Below are 23959 nucleotides of genomic sequence, written 5' to 3'. Positions count from 1 at the left end.
CTGATGCGGCCGAGAGCGGCACAACTCCCGGCACATCATTTTCAGACCACCGCGGAGTTTCGCTGCTCGGGTTAAACGTAATATATAAGTCACTTAGACAACCTAAAAATGTTATCGTTGGGCTTTTTTCAGTGTTTTGTTTGTTCGTGAGTAAATCGGTTTGGCTGAGATTAAAGTTATTAGATTAGATAAAATAAAACTTTATTAATCCCCGGGTGGGTTCCTCCTTGGTTTTCACACAGCTGACTAAACGTCAAACAGAAAACTTATTAAACAGAAGTATGAGACAGTCGAGAATTTACACCAGTGTCTGGTTATATTTTAGATAGCAAGAAGCAGACGGCCGAGTTTATTAAACTCCACCGAGACAGCGGTGACGCTAATCAGAACTAGCCTTCTGATTGGCTAGACCGTCCAATTTCACGCCTTTAAACTTTAAAGGCGTGTTTGTGTGTGTGTTTATACAATTGCTATTATGTTTGCACTTTATGTGTAATGTTACTGACTGCAGAGATCAGTAAGATGTGTGTATTTTTTATTTATTAGTTTTATTTATTTAATATTATTTTTTAATTGAATGACTGTCTAGTAGTTCACAGATGTCGAAAAACTGAGTGTGGTAAAGCCACTGATTTTTTTTTATGTATATTTCTGCAATCTGCACATTGTACTGACTTTCATTTTAATGTTTACACCAGGGTTCCTTGTCAGCACTTTATGCTCAGATGTTTGTAAGCTAAAAATAAACTATTGTGTATGTTCAAATATACTGTTGTGATTGAAGAAGTTAAATAAAAATGTCAGTCATCAATTCATGCATCACCTCATGTCATCATAACAGAGGTCTGTCTTCCAGGAAAGAACAGTTTAAAATTAATGTAATATAGTATTGGCCATACTATATGATGTATTGCTTGTCTTTGTTTAATAATACAGAAGACAAATACCTTAAAAAATAATCGCATATCGCATCGCAATCGCAATATTGGGGCAAAAAAATCGCAATTAGATTATTTTCCATAATCGTTCAGCCCTATTGCAAAGAATTGCATTTTGTTTTTACTTATAGAGCCTCCCCGTGTTTTTATAGAACTGTGTTTGCATCTTTTTGGAACGTAGCCTAAAACCACACAAATCATGACCCGCAGACTGTATATTAGAAAAAAAAAAACCACCTAAAAAACCCGATGTAGCCAACATGAAGCAGGACGTGATGACTGAGAAACTGAGGGACACTCTTTAGGCGAAGACTTCCAGCTTTATCTTCTGCTTTGCCTCAAAAAAGGAACATAATTTTAAAGAACACCTTGTAAAAACCCAAAACTAATGAGTGAGAGCATGCACTCACTAGGCAAATGTTTACTGACAGACTTGAATACAACAGTTTTTACAATCAGAGGAGTCACATCCTGTGGGCCACTAGAAATAATCTGGGTTTAAGGTATTTCCAAACTGGCTTCACAAACTACATCCATATAACATTAGCGGTTAAAGCAGAAAAACAAACTTGTTTTTTGGGCGGTTTGGAAAAGGTTAAAACTCAATACAAACCACTTAACGTTCATTTCAGTGACTGAAAATTCACTGATTAGAAGAGAGGTTTGGTGAAAGTCAAAGCACGTCTCCTTCAAGGAAAAAATCTGACCTCTTGGTGCTCGAGTGAGGGCGCTGGGCGGCGGACAGCTGCTGCAAGCCCAGGGTAGGGCTGTGGAAGAGAAGACCGCTGCGTCGAAGCAGTTTCTGCTTCATGGCTGGCAGGCCGCTCCACTCCATAACAAAGCTCAGCACCTGCGGGGCGACACGACACCTCACTTCATATTCAATTTCAAGCCGCAACTGCAGCCGCCGGAGTCTTCATTTTCAACACAAATTGATAGTTTGGACAGTGAAACCTCTTTAAAAGCAAAACATTTTTTTAGCTTTTCAATTTTGAAAATGCACTTCAGCCAAAAACAAACAATTCAAAGGAGACAGTTTTCCAGATAGCTGAACAAAACCCATTAAACCAAAAGAGGGCTGAATATTCTTCCAGCGAAGGCAGGATTCGAAGGAAATCTACCAACAATATAACAAATAGCTCACCAGACACCGAGCCTTAATGGACAATTTACCTACGTATATTACACTTGAAAGGGTTTTTTCCCCTGTCTTTGCTATGGATGATATTTACCGTCACAAAAAAGACTTGGGTCAAGATAAAAGTCTTTATATGTTATATGCAGACAGGTTTCAAGCTATCACAGCATGAAAGCTGTCTTTGTTGATCTTTGCGCAGGTATATTTTGAAGGAATTAGTACGTACTACTCATTAAATGTTTAATGTTAAATGAAAGTATTCAACAGAAACAAATGTTTGACGTCTGGATGTAAAGATGAACTCGTTAAAATAACGTTAATAAGTATATATTTTAAAATATTTATTATATAACATATGTACAACATGTATCATGACAGCTATCTATATATAATACATGTGATATTTATATAACACACTAATATCCCCCGTTCTCTGCGGCCTGCTGGAGCGGGGGGGCTAGGAGGAGGAGTTGGCCGTCCGACTGCGGTCTGGAGTGTGGGGCCTCCCTGCTGCTGCGGAGTCGGGGCGGTCTGCCTCTCCCCACCGCAGGGAAAAGGGTAACACCACCTGGGTCTGGGTGCAGTTCCCCCCTCCAGGGGCAAGGGTACCTAGACCTGTTTCGTAGAGTACGCTTGGGGAGTGTGATCGTGTGTACAGCGTCTCTTTATGTCTGTCTCCACGTTGGTTGAGTGTGGAGTAAGTGCATATGAGAGCATGAGGGTGGGAATGGATGTTTGTGTCTGTGTGTGCCTGTATTTCTGTGTCTATATGTCAGGTTGGGTGTCAGGCGCCACCTCTCTGGGGACATCTCAGGCCCTCCAAGGTTTGGAGGCCTATCTCCCCCTACCACCACTTCCCCTGCCAGTGGCGGACTCCCTCAGACATCGGTGCGTTGGTGGTTCTTTGTGTCCGGGGATGGGCGTCCAGGTACACACCGGCTCACTCCTTGGCGGCCGCTTATCGGGACCTGGAGCCTGGGGCTCGCTCGGGCCACTTCGGAGGTGGGGTGCCCCCGGCCTCTCGGCCTGGGGCTCGGTCACTCAGGCACGGCTGGCTGCCGGCGGAGCTCACGGGCGCGTCACTGCAACTCCCCCTGGCTTCTGCTCCGCGGCTGCTGAGTGAGCCCTCATCTGGGACTCTCCTCAGCTCTTTCTGGGACAGTGGCGCAGCTGCCCCTCTGTTGGTCTTCCTTGGTCTCTTGTGTTCTGGGGGCCTCTGGATGTCTGGAGTTTTGATCTCCTCCATACCTGCTTCATGCCCTGGAGGACGGGGCTGTGGCCCCCCCCACACCCTCTAGCAGATCATTACATGAAGGAACCTTTTAAAAAAACAAGCGCGTCCATGCTCACAGGTGTACACACGGGTGATCACACCCACAAACTACACCCTTTTTGGCTCCTACCTCAAAGCACACTGTGTTCTGTTGATCTTATGTGCTGCACAATAATGTTTAATATTTAGTATTTACTGTCATATTCCCATATATCATTGTGATGTTGTTAATACTATTACTCTTGTTCTCTTCTGCTTGTTTTCTTTTTTCTTTCTCAGCAGGTGATCCAGGTGATTGATATATGCATTTTTTTTTCTCTGCCCGTTCTGTTGGTTTTTGTTTTTTGCCCTTCTCCCCCGTCCCTCTTCTCAGCTGTTTCTCTTTCCATCTTTCTTTCTCCCCTTCTTTCCCCCAGTCAAGTCTGTCCCGTATTCAGTAAGTGAAAATAAAATAAACAATAAAAGGTGAATCAAATGGACCATTACGGCAAGGCTGGGATGGTCAATTTGGTAAAGTAAATCCGTTGGGCATCTTTCTTTGCCTTTAGACAACAATTCTGATGGCAAAAGAGCCAAACGGGACAGGCAAAAAAAAAAAAAAAAAAAAAAAAGAGGACTGATTGCAATTTTCTTGGATTGATTCTGATAGCCCATACAGATTTTTGCTGATTCCAGTTTCCAGAACTAGAATTGACAGCATATACAAACCAAAAAATAACTTTTTCTTCAATATTAAATTCTATTTTTATAATAAAATGAATTGTCACACTTTATATGTCCACGTTTAGCTGTGTAAGGGGGGTTTAACTGCCTGATTAGGTCTGTCTAATGTGTATGCTAATGCAAATGTCTAACAACATTAGCATTAGCATTTGCAACGTAAGCGTTTGCCTCTGAGTGTGCGCACAACTATCTGATAACAGCAATGAGCTATGTGACATTAACCGGCCGGTCCCTTGTCAAGTATGCTGGAAACTGCTGGCTTGTCAATTAGAGCATGTATTTAATTCAATTTTATTTTTATTTGGCCAAATCTCAAGAAGAGTTGCCTCAAAGTGCTTTATATTGTAAAAAGACCCAACAACAATACAAAGAAAACAGAGAAAACCCCAACAATCAACAAACATCCTGTGAGCTAGCACTTTGGTGACAGTGGGAAGGAAAACCCCCTTTTAAAAGGAAGAAACTACGGATTCAAGGTCACCTGATCCAATCCTAAATATAGGCTTTAAAAAAGGACATTTTTAAGCCTAATCTTAAAAGTAGAGATAGTGTCTGTCTCTCGAATCCAAACTGGAAGCTGGTTCCACAGAAGAGGCGCCTGAAAGCTCAAGCATCTGCCTCCCATTCTACTTTGAAATACTCGAGGAACCACAGGTAAGCCAGCAGTCTGAGAGCACAGCGCTCTAATGGGGTGATGCAGTGCTATAATGTCATTAAGATCAAATGGGGCCAGATTATTCAAGACCTCGTATGTGAGGAGCATAAAAGCATCTCTGCTTTTATCAGGAACAGACAGTACCAGAGTCAGCGAGGGGCCGCCATCTACTGCGACTTATTTTGCACATATTTTCACAAAACCAGAACAACGGCATTTAAAACCACAAACGATACTAAATTATTATCGCCCATAACATCCTTGAGACTGAAGGCAAGTAGTACTCTGTCATTAGGAACTCAAATCACAGCATCAAGCCGAACGTCATGTGCCGGTAGAGCACCGAAACCCTCCTCTACAGCGAGACAGTCTTCCTCCTGACAGGAGGAAAGTAGAGATGAAGACTGTGGGTAAGCTTAGTGAAAATCTGAAATAGTAATTGTGCTGCCAGGCCATCAGAGGTTAGATGAGAGCCAAAAAGTTGAATCAGATGTCAAAAGTTGAAACTAAGGAGGAGAGTGGGATGCTCCTTCCAGCTTGCAGATTGGCCGAAGGTCAGACAGGTTAATAGGTGAGACGTGTGGGTGGAAACAGAGGGTGCTTTGATTTTCACTGTGTATCTGGACAAAGATGTATGATAATGATACTTTTATCCTTTAAGTTTTACTTTTTTCTTGGTGGTAAATGATACTCCAAAGGCTAAAAACAAAACAAAATCATTGGTCCCAGTGGTTTTTGTCTTTTTAGGAAACCTTCATATTGGTGTTTATACAAATGAGGAATTAATATGTAAAATTCTATCTAAACTGTATCATGGTTACAGCCAGGTTACTGGGACATTTGTAACACCTGTTTATTACTTTAACAGAACACATATCTAAATGTCACAGACCAGACTGACATACACAATGTGCTCTGTCCTCCTCGAGTTTCTTACTTCACTAAAACAGAAAATAGGAAAAAAAACTTATAGGTTCAAAAAATAGAACAAACATCAAAAGTTTATGTGCTTCTAGTTGCCAAAGATAAACACAAACCTCTCCACAATGAGACTTTTTCGTCTCTCACTTTGCACTACAATTTCACTCGTGTGTCACATTATAATGTTTATAAAATGCAAGTGCAGGGGCTCAAGTGGGCTGGAACTATCCGGAGCAGCGTCCTGGCGACCTTCATTATATCCAATAGGCAGACTTCCTTCGAATAAGTTAATCTTTTATGCACTGGAGCCTGGTTTCGCCTCCAGAGACATCAGGGATATACAGTGGCTTGCAAAAGTATTCGGCCCCCTTGAACTTTCCCACATTTTGTCACATTACAGCCACAAACATGAATCAATGTTATTGGAATTCCATGTGAAAGACCAACACAAAGCGGTGTACACGTGAGAAGTGGAACGAAAATCATACATGATTCCAAACATTTTTTTACAAATAAATAACTGCAAAGTGGGGTGTGTGTAATTATTCAGCCCCCTTTGGTCTGAGTGCAGTCAGTTGCACATAGACATTGCCTGATGAGTGCTAATGACTAAATAGAGTGCACCTGTGTGTAATCTAATGTCAGTACAAATACAGCTGCTCTGTGACGGCCTCAGAGGTTGTCTAAGAGAATATTGGGAGCAACAACACCTTGAAGTCCAAAGAACACACCAGACAGGTCAGGGATAAAGTTATTGAGAAATTTAAAGCAGGCTTAGGCTACAAAAAGATTTCCCAAGCCTTGAACATCCCACGGAGCTCTGTTCAAGCAATCATTCAGAAATGGAAGGAGTATGGCACAACTGTAAACCTACCAAGACAAGGCTGTCCACCTAAACTCACAGGCCGAACAAGGCTGATCAGAAATGCAGCCAAGAGGCCCATGGTGACTCTGGACGAGCTGCAGAGATCTACAGCTCAGGTGGGGGAATCTGTCCATAGGACAACTATTAGTCGTGCACTGCACAAAGTTGGCCTTTATGGAAGAGTGGCAAGAAGAAAGCCACTGTTAACAGAAAACCATTAAAAAGTCCTGTTTGCAGTTTGACACAAGCCATGTGGGGGACACAGCAAACATGTGGAAGAAGGTGCTCTGGTCAGATGAGACCAAAATGCAAAACGCTATGTGTGGCGGAAAACTAACACTGCACATCACTCTGAACACAACATCCCCACTGTCACATATGGTGGTGGCAGCATCATGCTCCGCTTCTCTTCAGCAGGGACAGGGAAGCTGGTCAGAGTTGATGGGAAGATGGATGAAGCCAAATACAGGCCAGTCTTGGAAGAAAACCTCTTGGAGTCTGCAAAAGACTTGAGACTGGGGCGGAGGTTCACCTTCCAGCAGGACAACGACCCTAAACATAAAGCCAGGCCAACAATGGAATGGTTCAAAACAAAACATATCCATGTGTTAGAATGGCCCAGTCAAAGTCCAGATCTAAATCCAATCAAGAATCTGTGGCAAGATCTGAAAACTGCTGTTCACAAATGCTGTCCATCTAATCTGACTGAGCTGGAGCTGTTTTGCAAAGAAGAATGGGCAAGAATTTCAGTCTGTAGATGTGCAAAGCTGGTAGAGACATACCCTGAAAGACTGGCAGCTGTCATTGCAGCAAAGGTGGTTCTACAAAGTATTGACTCAGGGGGCTGAATAATTACGCACACCCCACTTATTTATTTATTTGTAAAAAATGTTTGGAATCATGTATGATTTTCGTTCCACTTTTCACGTGTATACCACTTTGTATTGGTCTTTCACGTGGAATTCCAATAACATTGATTCATGTTTGTGGAAGTAATGTGACAAAATGTGGGAAAGTTCAAGGGGGCTAATACTTTTGCAAGCCACTGTACTTGCTCAGTAACAGCAACAACCTCCCACACCTTCATTCAACTCATGCCCTTTTTCTTCCTATCGCTATGATGCCTTCATGGTACATATGTAAATAAAGGCTTTGCCATATACAATGTCATGAAAAACTATTTTCCTTCTTCCTGATTTCTTTGTTTTTTCCCATATTTGTCACACTTACATGTTTCAGATCATCCAACAAATTTCAACAAAGACAAATTCAATTAATAGCAAGCGTTAATAGCAAGCAATAATTGGCAATAAGTTTCACTGTGGAGTTTGTGGAGCTCAATCTTTGTAAAGGCAAGTGTTTTTTAGTATGAACATCCTATTTAAGGTTATGCCAAAGCACCTTCACTGGATTAAGTCTGGACTTTGATTAGGCCACTCCAAAACCTTCATCTCGGGGGTTTGTTTGGCCATTCAGAGGTGGAATTGTTGGTGTGTTTTGGATCATTGTCCTGCTGGAAAACCTGAGTGTGCTTGAGCTTCAGGGCACAAACTGATGGCTGGACATTTTCCTTCATAATTTTCTGGTAGAGAGCAGAATTAATGATTGCATCAATTAACAGATCAATGCACTCTCAAGGATACTTGAGGGTGCATGGGAGTTTGCCCACCTAGTCTACATCTGTTTTGTGGATTTGGAGAAGCATACGACCGTGTCCCGCGGCGTGTCCTGTGGGAGGTGCTCCGGGAGTATGGGGTGTTCGGCTCATTGCTACAGGCCATTCGATCCTTATACAACTGTTGCAAGAGCTTGGTCTGCATAGTTGGACTCATTCATGGTGGGTGATGAGCTCTGGTATGGCTGCCCTTTGTCACCGATTCTGTTTATAATTTTATGGAGATAATTTTTAGGTGTAGCCAAGTGGCGGAAGGCTTTCACCTGGTTGGTCTCAGAATCTCATTTCTGCCGGGAAAAGGGTGGAGTGCTCACTCCAGGTCAGGGACGAGCTCCTGCCATAAGTGGAAGAGTTCATGCATCTCGAGGTGTTGTTCACAAGTGAGGGGAGAAGGGAGCGGATTGGTACTGCGGCTGCAGTGATTCAGACACTGTACCGGTCTGTCATGGTGAAGAGAGAACTGAGTGTAAAAGCTAAGCTCTCAATGCACCGATCGACCTACGTCCCTACCCTCACCTGTGGTCACGAGCTGTGGGTAGTGACCAAAAGAGCTAGACTGCGGATACAAGTGGCAGAAATGAGCTTCCTCATTTGGCTGACCTCTCCCTTAGAGATAGGGTGAGAAGTTCAGCCACCCCGGGGGGGGGGGGGGGGGCTCAGAGTAGAGCCACTGCTCCTCCATGTCAAAAGGAGCCAGTTGAGGTGGTTCAGGCATGTGACAAGGATGCCTCCTGGGCGAGATGTTCCAGGCATGTCCCACTGGGAGAAGACCGCGGGATAGACCCAGGACATGCTGGAGAGATTATATCTCTTGGCTGGCCTGGGAACGCCTTGGTGTTTCCCCGGACAAGCTGTAGGAGGTGGCTGGGGAGAGGGAGGACTTGGCTTGTCTCCTTAGGCTGCTGCCCCCGCGACCCGGCCCCGGATAAGCGGAAGAAGATTGATGGATGGATGAATCAATTAACAGAAGTAGTTCACATCCTGAAGCATCTAAACAGGCCCAGACCATCACACTACCACCACCATGTTTGACCCTTGCTTTGATGTTCTTTATATGAATTTTTTGTCTCGTCAGTCCACAGATTATTTTCCCAAAAGTCTCGGGATCATCAAGATGTGTTTTGGTAACAGTGAGGTGGGCCATTTTAATCGTTTTGATCTTTTTGTTTTTCACCTTCGAACTCTTCCATGGATGCCATTTTTACCAGTCTCTTTCTTATTGTTGTTCCTTACTTTATTTTGAAGCAAACATTCTCCTTTTCCAGTTTGTTTTGGACTTTTAACAGTTTCACAACCACTTTGCAATTAGTTTAAGTGAGTGTGCAACTGTGGTAAACTGCTAGTGACCAAAGAAATAGCTAGAAAATTCTGGATGCAGCACCACATCCAGACTTATTATTATTATTGTGACTTATTACACCAATCAACTGCAAGTAATTTCCTGCGACCTCTTGCCAAACAGTTTGATAATACACGTTTTCCAGGCGACCATTTACCAGTCTCTAGGCCTGACTGACTGAAGTTGTAACTACAGAGCTCAAAGTGTGAGAACACCATCTGTTAAAACCTTCTGTTTGGCAGGGCCAGCTAATCACAAAAATGTTAATTTAAAGGGGTCTGGTAGCTATTTTGGCTTATTTCAGACAAACAATGACCTGAGCCTCGGCACCAAAGCCAACTACACTACAGGTGCAACTTCTCGCTTAATGTAAATAAGGACCGAGTAGCTTTAGTAAGAATATAAAAGCAAAGACGTTAAAACGTTTTTTGTTGAAAACTATTTGGGTTGTGTTCTCTTCACTAAACTGTATTTTAACCTCAATTAATGATTATCTTCACAGAAACATTATCCAGTTTTCATAAAATACAGATTATTCTAATACATATTCTGTAATTACTGACCATTCATCTCAAAGATGGTTTGATTCATTTGCCAGTGTTGTTGTTCTGGCTGTAGGAGTGTTTACACACCACTGCTTCCCCATCCAAGACGTTTCACATCCCGCATTAAACCGCTTGCTAAGTATTGATTGTGATGGACAATTGGAGTGTAACGGGGCATAAATGATGGGTTGGAGGATGGCTGCAACTCACGCCTCGGTTTAACAAAGCAACATAAACAACGTGACAGGCGGGGCTTCTGTCAGTAGCTGGTACCGACACGGCAGATTGCAGGATTTAATATTAGCTGGTTGGTGCTTTGGGTCGTTTGAGGCGATGATCTGTCTCCTTTAACAACCCTCATAAAACTGCACACTTTCTTTTGCCCGTCTCCTCGGCAGCCCAAACCCCCAAGCCACCCCCCCTCTTTTGTCCTATCTCCATCGTCCGCCACCTCCACTTCCTCGTCCTCCTCCCTCTCCTGCTCTCCTTCATCAGGCCCTGCAGTAGTGAAATGTGGGCGTCCATACTCCACCTATCTGTCAGGGGCCCAATGGTGCGCTGCTGCTCTTCCTGCTCATGATCAGAGGTGTCATTAGTTTCACATGCCAGTGACACACACACATCCATTAGGTTTAATAACCTCCGTACTGCCTCATGTCTCATCTTCACTGGGTCAGTGGAATTGAAGCGATAGCTCCACTGGTGAGATATGAAACTAAATTATCTTAGTCTAAAATTAAGGTCATCCTTAACGCAGCCTATGGGCACACTAAGTGAAAAACTTTTAGCTCTACACTCTAGCATATGCAGACTTTTCCATCATCTTAAATTCTTCTCATGGCTACATTTTTTTGTCTTTGCAATAAATCACAAGAAGCAAACAGTGGCACATCTTATAACCTAGAAGTCAACTTTAGTGTAATTTGCCTCTAAAGTGTTTTAACAGTAACGACAAATTAAGTAGGTACATCTCCCTGGTGTGAATGCCCCAGTCCACGTGCACACCCACACACATTCATGAATATCAAAGCGCACGCAAGAGACGCGCACATATCCAGACTTAGCCCGGCGGGAAGGGCAGACCTGTATTCGATTTTCCCTGCGCCGGCTGAAGGCCTCGGGCAGGTCATCCCAGTTGGTTAGCTTGATGTCCAATGGGATGAAACTCAAGTTCAGCGAAGCTCCGTCCTGAAAGATGAGGAGACAGAGACGAAGGAGACAGCCTGAAGCAAAGTTACCACCATCAAGTAAAGTATTGTAAAGTTGTAACTAATATTATTTCTAAACATCTTTAGCCTGACTTATAGTTTGTTACTCCACATTTGCCCTTCATCATCTAATATGAAGTCTTTGGAGGCAGCCATGCAATCTGTAGCTTTTGAAACATTTTAATTCCAGTTCAGTATAAAGTGCCAATTCAACACAGTCATCTCAAAGAGCTTCATATTTACACGGTAAATATTGAGGAAGAACAACAACCTCTGACAGAACCTGGCTCATGGAGGGGCAGCCTTCTGCATGACTGGCTGACTCCCTATACCTGTGTACCTGGATTTTCTCTAACCCCAGTTAGACGAGCCGTTAGTAAAGGGTAAGGATGGATGGAAAGAGACCTCAAACCAAACCAAAACAAACACAAGAAACCTCAATAATTTAAAATGGCCAGCAGAGGGCAACTCTTCTGGTTGCTGTAAGGTGTCCAGCAGTATAGAGGGGAAAATGGCCTTAGGTTCCACTGACCTGTGATCAGTGAACACTTTTCTGACAAGCTTATGTGCTCAGATGCTACTTTCAAGTCATACTGAATAGAACAGGAAGCTTATTTTGAAAATGCTAGATATAGCGTGAAATGGAGGCAGATGATTTGCTGTGGCAACCCCTAAAGAAGAAGAGGAGTACTGATCAGGCTGACAGCTCATTGGCTAACAGCTTATCAGTCTCAGGTTGTTAGCTAATGAGCCTGCTTTGTCCCTCGGTCACATCTAGTTTCAAAACACTAAGATCGCTACGACACAAAGGGGACTTCACTAAACAATAAGTGCTCAATTATTGCCATCGTTTATATGCAGTTTATGATGCTGACCAAGTTTCCTTGATGAAATGAGTTGCAGATCATAACGCGCAACTATATAGTTTTATTCACATACATATATATTTTATATACTATCTCTAAATTGCGTGTAAACACAGCCAAAGATACAAAATAATTCTGCTGAATTAGAAACTGTGCGCCTTCATGGTTATATGAGTTTTAAATAACTATATGACTATATTTATAAATGTACATTTTTATGTAAATTATATGCATTTATGTGTACTTATGTCAGTTCCTCACAACTGAGTCCACTAAATGAAAGCCATGAGACACAGCTGAATAAACACAGTCAGAAATACAGTAATGAGCTAAAAACATCTTAATTAAACTACGATCGATGTTACCAAGCTTCACATGTCATTAAGCCTTCCATTATAGTTTTAAACCTGCCAGGGAATCATTTGTGTATGACTGCCAACAGTAATAAGGATTACAGCTATGTTACAGATCAGCAACCATTCCCAAACACAGGCACAAGTATTGTTTTACAGCAGCCATATAAAGATTCATTCAACTAATATAAACTGATCTGAGAAACATGAATAATTGCATATATATAAAGTAATGGTAAAAACAGCTTAGCTATATGAGTAAAATTATAACAGCTTTAATACCTTGGTAAGTATTTTATATATTAAAATAGTTAAAATGAATTCACTAAACTCCCCCAAAAGCTGAGAAGAATGGGTAAATGGTAAAACCCAGAGCTCAATAAAAATGCCTCAACACTGGACCTCTAACCCTAACAAAATTACATGAATATTCATTTTTTGGCAAGATTCAATTCAATTCAATTCAACTTTATTTATGCAGCGCCAAATGACAACAACAGTCGTTTCAAGGAACTTTATATTTTAAGGTAGACCCTACAATAATACATAAAGAGTCATATGACCCCCTATGAGCAAGCACTTTGGTGACAGTGGGAAGGAAAAACTCCCTTTTAACAGGAAGAAACCTCCGGCAGAACCAGGCTCAGGGAGGGGCGGGGCCATCTGCTGCGACCGGTTGGGGTGAGAGAAGGAAGACAGGATAAAGACATGCTGTGAAAGAGAGACAGAGGTTAATAACAAGTATGATTGTTATGGATGAAGAGTACTTCATCCATGTGAGGTATCTGTTGTGTTATACCAGATAAAAAACTGAGAACCGCTGAAGTAGATCATTACTTAGTCTTTGTATAAAAGGTAATGGATGCTTCATAAACATGTATAGTTATAGCCTATATTTTCCTTTGACAAATGCACTTGAAATTTGAATTTAACACTCAAATTTGAATTTTTTTTTCTCTGAGATACACATTTCCACCTGGATAGATTTCAAAGCAGAAGAATATTTAAACAATTCACAAGAAGCACAGAAACAGTAAGATCAGTTTTCTAGTTCCAACAGGGACTAAAATCTTAGGTAGAAAGTGGTTTCAAAGCAACAACTGCTCACAGATGCCTCAAAACTTTTTCTTCCAACACCTGTGAGACGAGAAGTCTAACGGGATTTATATACTGTAGAGCTGTATTAGATATTTCTTTCTTTCGTACAGATTGATATGAATATTAATTCTGGATTAATTATCTGATATTTTCGTCATTTTTTCTGGATGTCAAATTATGAATAAATCACAGCGAGATGCAATAAAACTACCTTGAGGTTGTTTTAAAGGTGTTTTAGGCACACACACAATCACAAATCCACAATTTACTTGAAAATATTATAAATGATATTAAATAATAGCTTTATTAAGGTCCCAAATTCTATGCACAGTAAAAAAAAATTCAGTTTTGCTCAGGTACAGCACCACAATGGATTCAAATGAAATAATCAAGTTGTGGCAGAAATGTAGACTTTCAGCTTCATGGAAAAATGTTCCATGATTGTTAATAGATTTACAGCCACACAGAAATATTAGCAGTAGCAGAAACTTTAGCAGTGTCCAAATCAATCTGAAGTATTTGGTGCATTCCTCCCCAGTTTTGGAACATTTTTTCCTTTGGATCTTCTACAAGATCAACTTGTAGAAGATCCAAAGCATGCCACATCATCTGTGAAACATGGCAGAAGCAGTGTGATCCACGAGCATGTTCGGCTGCCAATGGAATAGAAGTTTACTGAGGATGTGAACGCTGATAGAAGTAGCAGGAGGAATGCTGAAGAGTAAATGGCTTTACTCTGCTGAGATTTAGCCAAATGCTGAAAAACTTGTGGGACAGTGATTCATAGCACAGATGGCTGAACAGCAGCAAGACCCACAAACGAGCAACAACTGATGGCGCTGCAGTGAAAGCCTGGCAGAGCATCTTAAGGTAGAAAAATCAGCATTTGAAGATGTCCGTGGTTACTGACTGTATAAGACTGCATCCGAGTATTCGAAGAATTCTTATGTTTAAAACTGCATTAAAATCGGTGGAGTTCTTTGCTTTTTGTGGAGCACTTTACAGAACATCAAACAACAGCTAGGTTGGAAAATGAGCACTTTCAAGTCTGAAGTCGTTGTCTGCTGGAAAGGGGTGGACCCCTACTCCAGGTTGGAGATAAGTTGCTGTCTCAAGTGGAAAAGCTCAAGCATCTCAGGGTCATTTTCATACGCAGGAGGAGTGGAGCAGGAGGAAAACAGATGAACCTGTGCAGCTCCTGCGGTGGTACAAGTAATTAACTGGCTTGATATGGTAAACAGAACTCTGATTGTGAAGGTAAAGCCGTCAATTTACAAGTCAATCTCTGTTCCTACCCTCACCTCTGAGCTTCCTCATGAGGTGGGCGTCTGAGCTCATTTGTAGGGCGAGGATGAGGTCCTTAGCCATTAGGGAGTACAAAGCTGCTGCGCCACTGCATCAAAAGCTTAGGTGGTCTGCGAATCTAACTAGGATGCGTCTCCTGGACACTTCCCAGGTAAGGTTTTGGAAATGTCCAACCAGCAGGAGCTCATGAGGAGGAAAAAGAGAGAGCTGGACCTGAATAATTTAAATAAAAAGGATGGATGTACTGACATACGCAGGCAAAATACCTCAAATTATGTCACTGTCCAAATACTTATGGATCTGCAAAGAAGAAAAAAATCTGTAGTTTTGGCTAAGATACCCTCACTCCCACTCACAAGGCACAGAGAGAGAGACCCATAAAAACTATCAGAGGGTCTGTGAAGCAATAAATAGTGCTCGAACACGCAGTGACACCACTACACTGCGCACAGGCCCTTCATGCTTGGACATTTCTGAGTGGCTCCTCGTGTTTTCCCTTCCAAGCAGTTGGTGAGACGTGGGATTCTGCCGCTGACTCACTGGTGTAACCGAAGCAAACAGAGATACAACCGTTCGCCGAGCGTGCATTGGAGCGAATCACGAGGCAGCGCCGTTGTTTCACTCGCCCGATGAGGAGAAATGTCAGGACAATACTGTGGTTATATAACTTCAAGCTAAGGAGGAGGGATACATCGCAAAGAACCTTGCCGACGCTATCAAATAAATGTTAACTATGTGTCAGAGAAGGTGGGCGTCTCTGTGTGAACTTTCTTTTTTCTCATTAGCTACAACAGAATAATTTCTTGTAATGCCGTGCATTTCTCTTTTAGATAGCAGACATTAATGAGAGCCATAGTCAAATGCTTGTCCTGCACTGTATCCTCCCAGTTCTTACAATCAGTTCTCTTCTCTCTGGGTGCTGGACACCTGGGCTGAGAATACTGCAATGTCTATGCTTAATGAAGTTTAGAGGAGAGGAAACAGTGTATCGATTTAGCTTAAAGCACCGCTTTTCATGTGGAGACTCTCTTGCAAGGATGACGTAAAAAGCTTGTGGATTACAACGCTCTGTTATCAGGAGACATGGGAAGTAAGTAAAGTTAAATGAGATCAGTGTCCTCTCCTCTCAGAAGAGCCACAGAGCTGTTTGGATCAAGACAAGCGGCCTGTAAAAGTGGCCTGTAATTACATAAACTAACTCCAGACAGCAAGGAGGATGAAAAACTAATACTAGTGAGTTTTTGAAGGGTTCAGGAGAGTAGCTGTCCACTGGCCATGCCTGCTTATCATAATGCTACTCCAAACACAGCGGTGACCTCATTTAAAAGGTTTAAGTTAAATGTTTCCAATGAAAGTGCACAGTGAGGGTCAATAAGTGAGGTACAGGTACCAGGTCCCATCGTATGCCCAACTACAGGTAATTCATATGTTGCTGTATCATTTGAATTATTTGATATCAGAAAGTTTTGATCCCAAGCTTAATCTCCAGACTGAAAACTTCATTTTTAGTCATCTGCTCTGAAGCATTAGGACTCAGCGAGCGTGAGGGCTGTAATTAATGCTGACATTTTAAACTTAGCTTGAAAGTTTGCAGCCCATGAACAGCGCTAATAAAAAGCTTTACAGGGTTCAAACTACAACTGAATAGTTCTTTAGGACTTGGGCTTATTATAAACCAAGGGACACGGCACTGAAGCCTGTTGAAGAGACAGGCTTGGATCTGAAAGCAGTATAATAACAGTATCAATACGTAAATGTTAACAAGTGGACTGCAGGGTGCTAGTTAACTTGCAAGACCCCTGTTAACTATTATAATGTTAGCAATTTGTTTACTGCGGTTTCTCAAACAATTCTGCCATGACGTATTTCAGAAGCTGAAAAAAGGCCAAAATACCTGGATGTGTTGCTCTCACCTATAAAACTCTCAGAGACTCTTAGTGAAATAGCCATGAATTAAACGCTCTTTAATCCTCACAGAGCCATAGAGCAACAGTACAACTATCTACTTCTTCTGTACAACTCCCATGCGGAAAATAAAAAGTAACTGCAGGACCTAAACTGTCTGTAATTAGAAACCAAATATACAGTTTTGCAGCGTTCACATGCAATTAGTTTCATTGTGTGCTGTAGCTCATTCTGCACCAAAACTTTAGGGATTGTCTGCAGAGCAATCAGATTTTTAATTATCAATTTACAGGACTTGAATTTAGTTTCATTTAAATTCTGTAATCTGGCCACACTTTCTTTCTTTATTGGTTGCCATGGTAATTCCTGTGGTAACCAAGGAGCTCATTAGTGATCTTGCTTGTTTTATCCACCTTTATTCTAACATATGTTTGAAGATCCTGTTTCTCTTGTGACAGCATGCATGCATGCATTAGTAACAAAAATAATGAGCATTATGAAGAGGATAAAAAACCAGGAATAAACCCATAAGAATATACCTCACTGTAATTATAGGTAATCATACCGCAGCGGCTTGGAAGCATCTGCATAATCACTGTAAAAAATAACCACAATAAAGAACATTTACCAGGTTATTACTGCTTCATTAGCACTAACTACTGCCAATTTGAAGACTGACAAGCCACTTACCCTCAGAGTTAACTTCAATCAAACAACATCGACTGTACCAAACAAGAAAGAGGCTGATGGGCGGATTCAGGTAAAAGCCACAATCTGGTTTCAGCTCTCAGAGCCACGTCAGGCATGAAGATGATGGTCGGAGAGGACAGGCAGGAGGCAGGAGAAAGGATAAAGCCTAAAGGTTAATACCTGCCGGCAGCCGGCACATGGATTTGGAGATACAAATCAACATTAGGAAGTTTTTTTTTCCTCTTGCGCTGTACTCGCAGTGCAAAGACGCCCATGTGTTTATTTGGATTATGGTAAAATAAATATCATGGAGAGTCAGGGGAATGGTGGAGCGAGTTGTGCTGTAACAGCATGAAGCAGGATTAGAGCCCCGCTAGATGTGACTGAAAAGAGGCACACTATGCTTCCCACTAACAAGCTCATGAGGAAAGCAACTGAAAATATTGGTTTCATTCAAACATAAGATATTATTATTATTATTATTATTATTATATAAATAAAAGAAGTATGTTTATTTTCAGGTTGAATAAAATGATGATCAGCCAAAACATTAAAACCACTGACAGTTGCTTTTAATGGTCATCTCTTTGCAAAGCCATATGCTGCTGAGAAGCCCTTGGTCCTGGTGGTATTTACAATACTTGGACATACTTTAACATGTACCACCCACCTAAACAATGCTGCAGAAGAAGCACATCCCCCTATGACAATGCACCCTGTCACACCGCAAAGAATGCTCAGGAACGCCCCAGGCATTAACCCGGCTCCTAAACTCAAAATTCCACATGATGTCCTCAAACAAAGACAGTCCACTGCACCCCACTTTATATTCCACAGAAACCAAATGATCCACATCCAGCGTGCCTCCAGCACTATTTATTTAAGTGTATGTATAATTTGTACTCCTGATTATAGGACATCTGAAATATATTTAAACCTATGCATCCAATTCTTAAGTCAATAAAGATGTTTGCTGTCCAATCATTCTACCACTAAAAAGGACTGCTCAAAGAAATCACGAAAGCCCAAAATGACCATGAAATTCATACTAATGAGGAGTGGATGTAAATTTCTGACCACAGCTTTACATACGTATACACACACATACCAAATACAGGGGTTAGCTTTCATGAGTGACTAAATCTGACAGACAGATTAATGCCCATTACTTGAAATAATTAATGTTTTAGCCAAGCATTGCTACCAGTGATAGCATGGAGAAACCTGCTCAGTAATATAAAAATAATGTGAGGCAATCGTGGTGCAGACTATTTCATGCCAATCAGACGGTGTAATCTGTGACTTTTTTCAGTTTCAAGTAAAGAAATGGGAAAGAAAATTGATACTTTGTTACTATTTTACATGGTAACAAAGTATCTCAGGATTGATTCTGTTATGTGAAGACAAAGAAAAAACATCCCTTGAATTAGGAGACTTTTTATGCTTTTTTAATGCAAGATCACTTGAGCAATAAGCTCCTTTGAAGCAAACTATAAACAAATGTGGGGTGGCTCAAGACATTGGTTTATTGTGGATATTAGCAGTGTTAGCATCAACTCTGTTCACTATCAGCTTTACAAATGTGCTAAAATAACTGACTTTGTTTTATTTATCAGCTAGGATCATGTATTGTGACCATGCATACTCATTTTTTACTTTTTTTGAAATATCGTGTCAAGAAGAACCCAAAAAACTGTTTTTTAGGTGTGGCCATTCTGAGTCCATGGGTAAATGGTCTTAGCTCCTCTGACCTGTGCCTTAAGTTCATGACTTCAGTTTCTAGTTTCAAGTCTTATTAATCAAAACGTGTAGTTTATAAAATGAAACTCTTCTTTAGTGTCCAGATGGATGATAAAGATGTTTTGGCTTCATAACAGGCTGCTAGTATACGAGAGTACAGTATCTCTCTGTTTACAGTCACTCCTGATGTTTGGTTCCAAAAAGCTAAGATGACGACAGTGAAAACGGGAAACAGAAAACCTTTAGGCGACGTCATTGTAGGTACGTTCATCACTTATACACAGTCTCTGGTGTTCGCTCATCAGGCTCACGTTGCACTGGCTTCTAAAAATATGGTTGCATCCAGTTTCAATAAAACCAAGATGATGATAACCAAAATGCCAACGTTGAGGCTTTACAGTCCAATAACCAAGGGTCTATCATTAACACACAGCTTATGGTTAATTGACTCATTTTTCTCTTCAAAGTCTTTGTTCTGCACTTCTCTGCTGTCACTAAAACTCCACATGCACATCCAAAAGCCTGATGAACGTATAGGTACTGAAGTCTTTCCAGATATTCTAAGAATAAAACAGTCATCGATGTGTGCAGGTCCTGACAAATGTGGATTGCTATACTGCTCCATTATTCAGTGGCCTGTCACATGTAACAACAGCGCAAGAAAAGTCTGAGAAATCACAACATGCCAAAGTAATTGTAGTCCAACATATGGCGTTTCTGAACTATCCTCAGGTTCTTCACCACACTTATCAGCTCTTCCTGGTCTTGACAGGAGTCAAAGAACCCACCCACCAAAGAGTAGGGCCAGTGAACCCTTGAATAAAACAACTGTTTGCTGTGTAGTAAATGGATATAAAATTACTAATACTCTCAATATTTCTCATTCAAGCCTCTGTGACAAATCTTCCTCTGATTGTGCCTCGAGTAGCCCCTGTGTGAATACTTTGCCTTGTCCAGGATTATCCCAATGTGACAGCTTTCCAGCCAGAATTCCTCCACTTTATCATTTAAACGACAGCGGGAGACATTTATCTCCTCAGCTTATCGTCTCAGCCACGCGTACATGACACTTGTCTATTGCTGTCAGGTTAAGATTCCACTGGTGATTCAGTTCAGCGTCTTGCTCTTCTTTATGTAAAACCCTCTTGTCTCTTATCTGAGTTAGTGGGGAAGGAACTTGATCCCTCATGAATGAAGCAAAAGGGCGTTAAGTATCACAACGTGATCAATACAAAGGTCTGTTGGCAAGTGGCACTCGAGGGGAGTGCCAAGAATGCACAGGAGTGTAATCAGAGCCATACTGCAGTTAAACTTGCTTGTATTAGTCTGCTGGTGGAAAGACGCGCCACAAGCTTCAATGGTGGAAGGCGCTAAAAGAACATTTGGCTTGAATACTGAACAAAACACCTGAACTCTTCATATAAAAGTGCCTCATGGGTTACTATTAGGCCATTTATATTAGTGCTGATTCTCCTGAACGATAGCCGTCGCCACTCACAGAACCTCTGCATCAGCACTGAAGAAGCAGTCAAAACCAGATGGGAAGAAATAAGAAAGTGTCATCTCGGCCCGTTATCGCAGTTCATTTCAAATATAACGTGTTACCGGTGACTGTTATTTTGGCTCCTGCACGTGTATTTGTAAAAGTTTCCCTCTGTCAATCATAGAAACATGATTTACTCAGATTTCTAGCAGGCAGGTTCCAGCAAAATATGTTTATAGTGCTGTGAAAAAGTATATAAAGTACTTCCTCCCTGATTTCAATTCAATTCAATTTTATTTATATAGCGCCAAATCACAACAAAAGTCGCCTCAAGGCGATTTCTTAGATTTTTGCATAATTGTTTCACTAAAAATTAAAATTCGAGAAAAATTATCCGAGTAAATGCAAAATGTAGTTTTTAAATGATGAAAAAGCTATCCAAACCTATGTGCCACCTAAACCTCATAAATGGCTGTGCCAGGACAAAAGTCCAGATAAATTAGGATTTTATCAGGATCAAAGCTGTGAGTGCAGTGCCAAAAATCCGGCAGTGTCCTCTAGCGCTTCCTGGACACCTACTATGTGAGGTTTATCAGGCATAAAATCTTCAGTGTCCTACAGAAGAGCTGGAGGGGGTAGCTGGAGAGAAAGAGGTCTGGGCATATCTGATTAGACTGCTGCTCCTGTGACCCAGATAAGTGGCAGAAATTGGATAGATGGAAGCTATCATGACATTGAACTGACTCAGTGATAACAGTAACATTTAAAACCCACATTACTGGTCATACTAAGGCCTCCAGTCACACAGACCAGTCAGAGACTACATAGAAAAATGATTGGTCGGCGAAGATGCTGTCATTAAATGAAATTGTTGAAAGAAGGTGTTACATCGAAAACCTCCTTGTGGTTGTTTTGGTTGCTATCAGATTGCCGCAATTGCCTGTATTTTGTATGGAAGACTCCAACTTCAACTTGTCTCCACACTTGCCAACTACTCGCTAAGACATGCGCTAACACTGTGAAGAATTTGATGCAAACCAGAAGCAGAGAATATGTTTCAAAATGTTTAACTTGAATCTTGAAGAGCAGTCTCTGCACCCTTATTCAAGTTTCACAACTACTTAACGAGTTTTTGCAGACAAATCTGTGTCTTCCATGCAAACTATAAGCGATTGCAGCAACCTGCTAGCAACTACGCAAACCCAAAGAGGTTTCTGGTGATGTTTGTTTTCCAAAACTTCCAACCAGCTGGGGAATATAGATTTTTCCCTAGCGACCAGTGGTTGCCAGGGTTTTACTGACCAGTCTCTACACCTGCATGACTGAGCCATAAGTAATACTAGTACTAATACGAATGCAAACTTTTTGTTGGCCCAGCCAAAAAAACCCAGATGCCATATACAGGGTTATTTTGGTATGTCAAGTTCAATATTTAAAACTGTTCGGCTGCCTCCTTCAGTTTTTACTTTAGGAATAACCTTTTGTGCACCAAATATATTAAATAAAATCCTTAGACGACCGCTTTACTGGCTGCTGACAAATACAGGAGAAGTGTAGATAAAAGAGGAAACGTTAGAAGGCAGCTTGGAAACTGGTGGCACCTTATTAAATCATATTGGCAATACGCTGGTAAATCCTAAACCTTTAATTTGTATTGAACGGAGGGATATGAATGGATTTAAAAAGCTTTTCTTTCACCTTTTACTCCACAGCAAAGGAGCCTGGTCCACAGAGGCGGCGAAGGTTGCTGCTTTACTATTTTTGAGAGGCAAAAGGAAGATCAATACAAGAGTAATTGGCTGAAATAAACCCTTAACAAATCTCAGCATTATTAATAAAATATTTTTTTCTTATGTCTTTGGAAGAAATCCATTACTGAAATTGACTTGAATGCTTCAGCAGTAATGCACGCACAGCACAGAGGAGGGGAAAAGGCAGCATGTGATGGAGTTAGTGTGGAGCCAGCACGACGGCCTTTGTTACTCGTTTTGGAAAATTTGGGGAGAATCATGCTGGGATCGTTTCTCCAGCATTCCCTTTGGAGCAGAAAATAGTCAGTTTCAAATATATTTGCACCACTGGACATACTGTATGTGGTTTAGGTCTGGGTAGCACAACCAAGAGGCAGGACACAGGACGTCCAGTCACTAGTGGTGAAGCACAGATATTACTTTTTACCAGTTTTTACTAGCAGTTAGCTTGTTAAAGTGTTGTAATGGTAAGAGAAGAATTGAAAATGCAGCAAAGGTTAATAAAGGTGCATATCAAGCATCATGTAGCTTTCATTATAGCCTGTTTTTTCCTGTTCGTTAAAAGCTCGTTAAAACTGCCTTTTATGTTGTTTCTACACTAATTAACTGCACCTGTTTTAATCGCAACTACTTTTTTTCTTCTTAAACTTTGACCAGAACAGCTGGTTACACTGATAACGCTGCAGATTAAATGATTAAAAACGATTATCTGCAGCTCAAACCTGAGCAGATCTTGAACATGGAATCAGGTAAATTTCACTAGAACATGAGGATATAAAAGAAAACATTAAGTGGACATCACACCTTTATGTGTACTTTTTTGGCTTTTTAGCTATTTTTTTGTTGCAAGAATTGAAATGGAGGATATTACACCACACGTCTGACTTTCACTTAGAGTAAGAGGAGCTGCCGTCTCCTCACATTTAATGCAGCACAAGAAAAAGAAGCATTTTTTAAAAGCTTTGTCTTATAGAAATATAAGACAAAGTGTTATAAGAGTATTTATCAGCCAACAAGTACTGCGCAGGGGAGGAACGCAGCTGAAAATCATGATGTGGGTTATTAAGCTACTAACTAAACTACCCAAACTGTTGTGCACGCAAAAAACAAAAACATAACAAAAACATAACAAAAACATAACGTGGTGCTTTGCCTGTTATTTGTACTTTTGTTTGTGGCAGGAAAATATTTTTATTTTCTGCTGCAATTTAGTTAGCCAGTCACAGCCTATCACCGTCACAACACGACAATGTGTTGTATTTGAAAATTCAAGTTGAATTCACTTATGTCCACGACAGATCCAGGGAAAATCCTGTCCCAGTATGAAAAGGCTCATGAAATAATAGAAGCTGGCAAAAAAATGTTTGAAAAAGAGTTATAATTAAACTCTTAGCTACAACTCTTCCACAGTTCACACAGAGCTGTGCAATATCACAAGTCAACTGTCAAGTAACTTGCTTTTTTAATACTTGAAACTTATGGATTTAC

The 23959-nt window shown here is 41.1% G+C and overlaps 1 protein-coding gene across 5 annotated transcripts in view; it reads right to left on the bottom strand.

Moving 5' to 3' along the window:
- zranb3 (zinc finger, RAN-binding domain containing 3) overlaps positions 1 to 23959 on the bottom strand; it is a 140737-nt gene that overhangs the window by 23437 nt on the left and 93341 nt on the right. For all 5 annotated transcript variants that reach the window (XM_085398652.1, XM_085398653.1, XM_085398651.1 and 2 more), the window contains exons 16-17: positions 11156 to 11260; positions 1646 to 1788 (exon numbers count right to left, since the gene is read on the bottom strand). In XM_085398652.1, coding sequence (XP_085254778.1) covers positions 1646 to 1788; positions 11156 to 11260 — 248 coding nt within the window. The remainder of the gene's footprint in view (positions 1 to 1645; positions 1789 to 11155; positions 11261 to 23959) is intronic.

The sequence above is a fragment of the Rhamphochromis longiceps genome, linkage group LG23, assembly GCF_057381845.1.
Source record: "Rhamphochromis longiceps isolate RC_006_pf linkage group LG23, R_longiceps_female_GT1.1, whole genome shotgun sequence".
In the NCBI taxonomy this organism is placed as follows: Eukaryota; Metazoa; Chordata; class Actinopteri; order Cichliformes; family Cichlidae; genus Rhamphochromis; species Rhamphochromis longiceps.
Note: the sequence above shows the minus strand (reverse complement) of the source record. Positions and strands in the feature narration are given on the sequence as shown.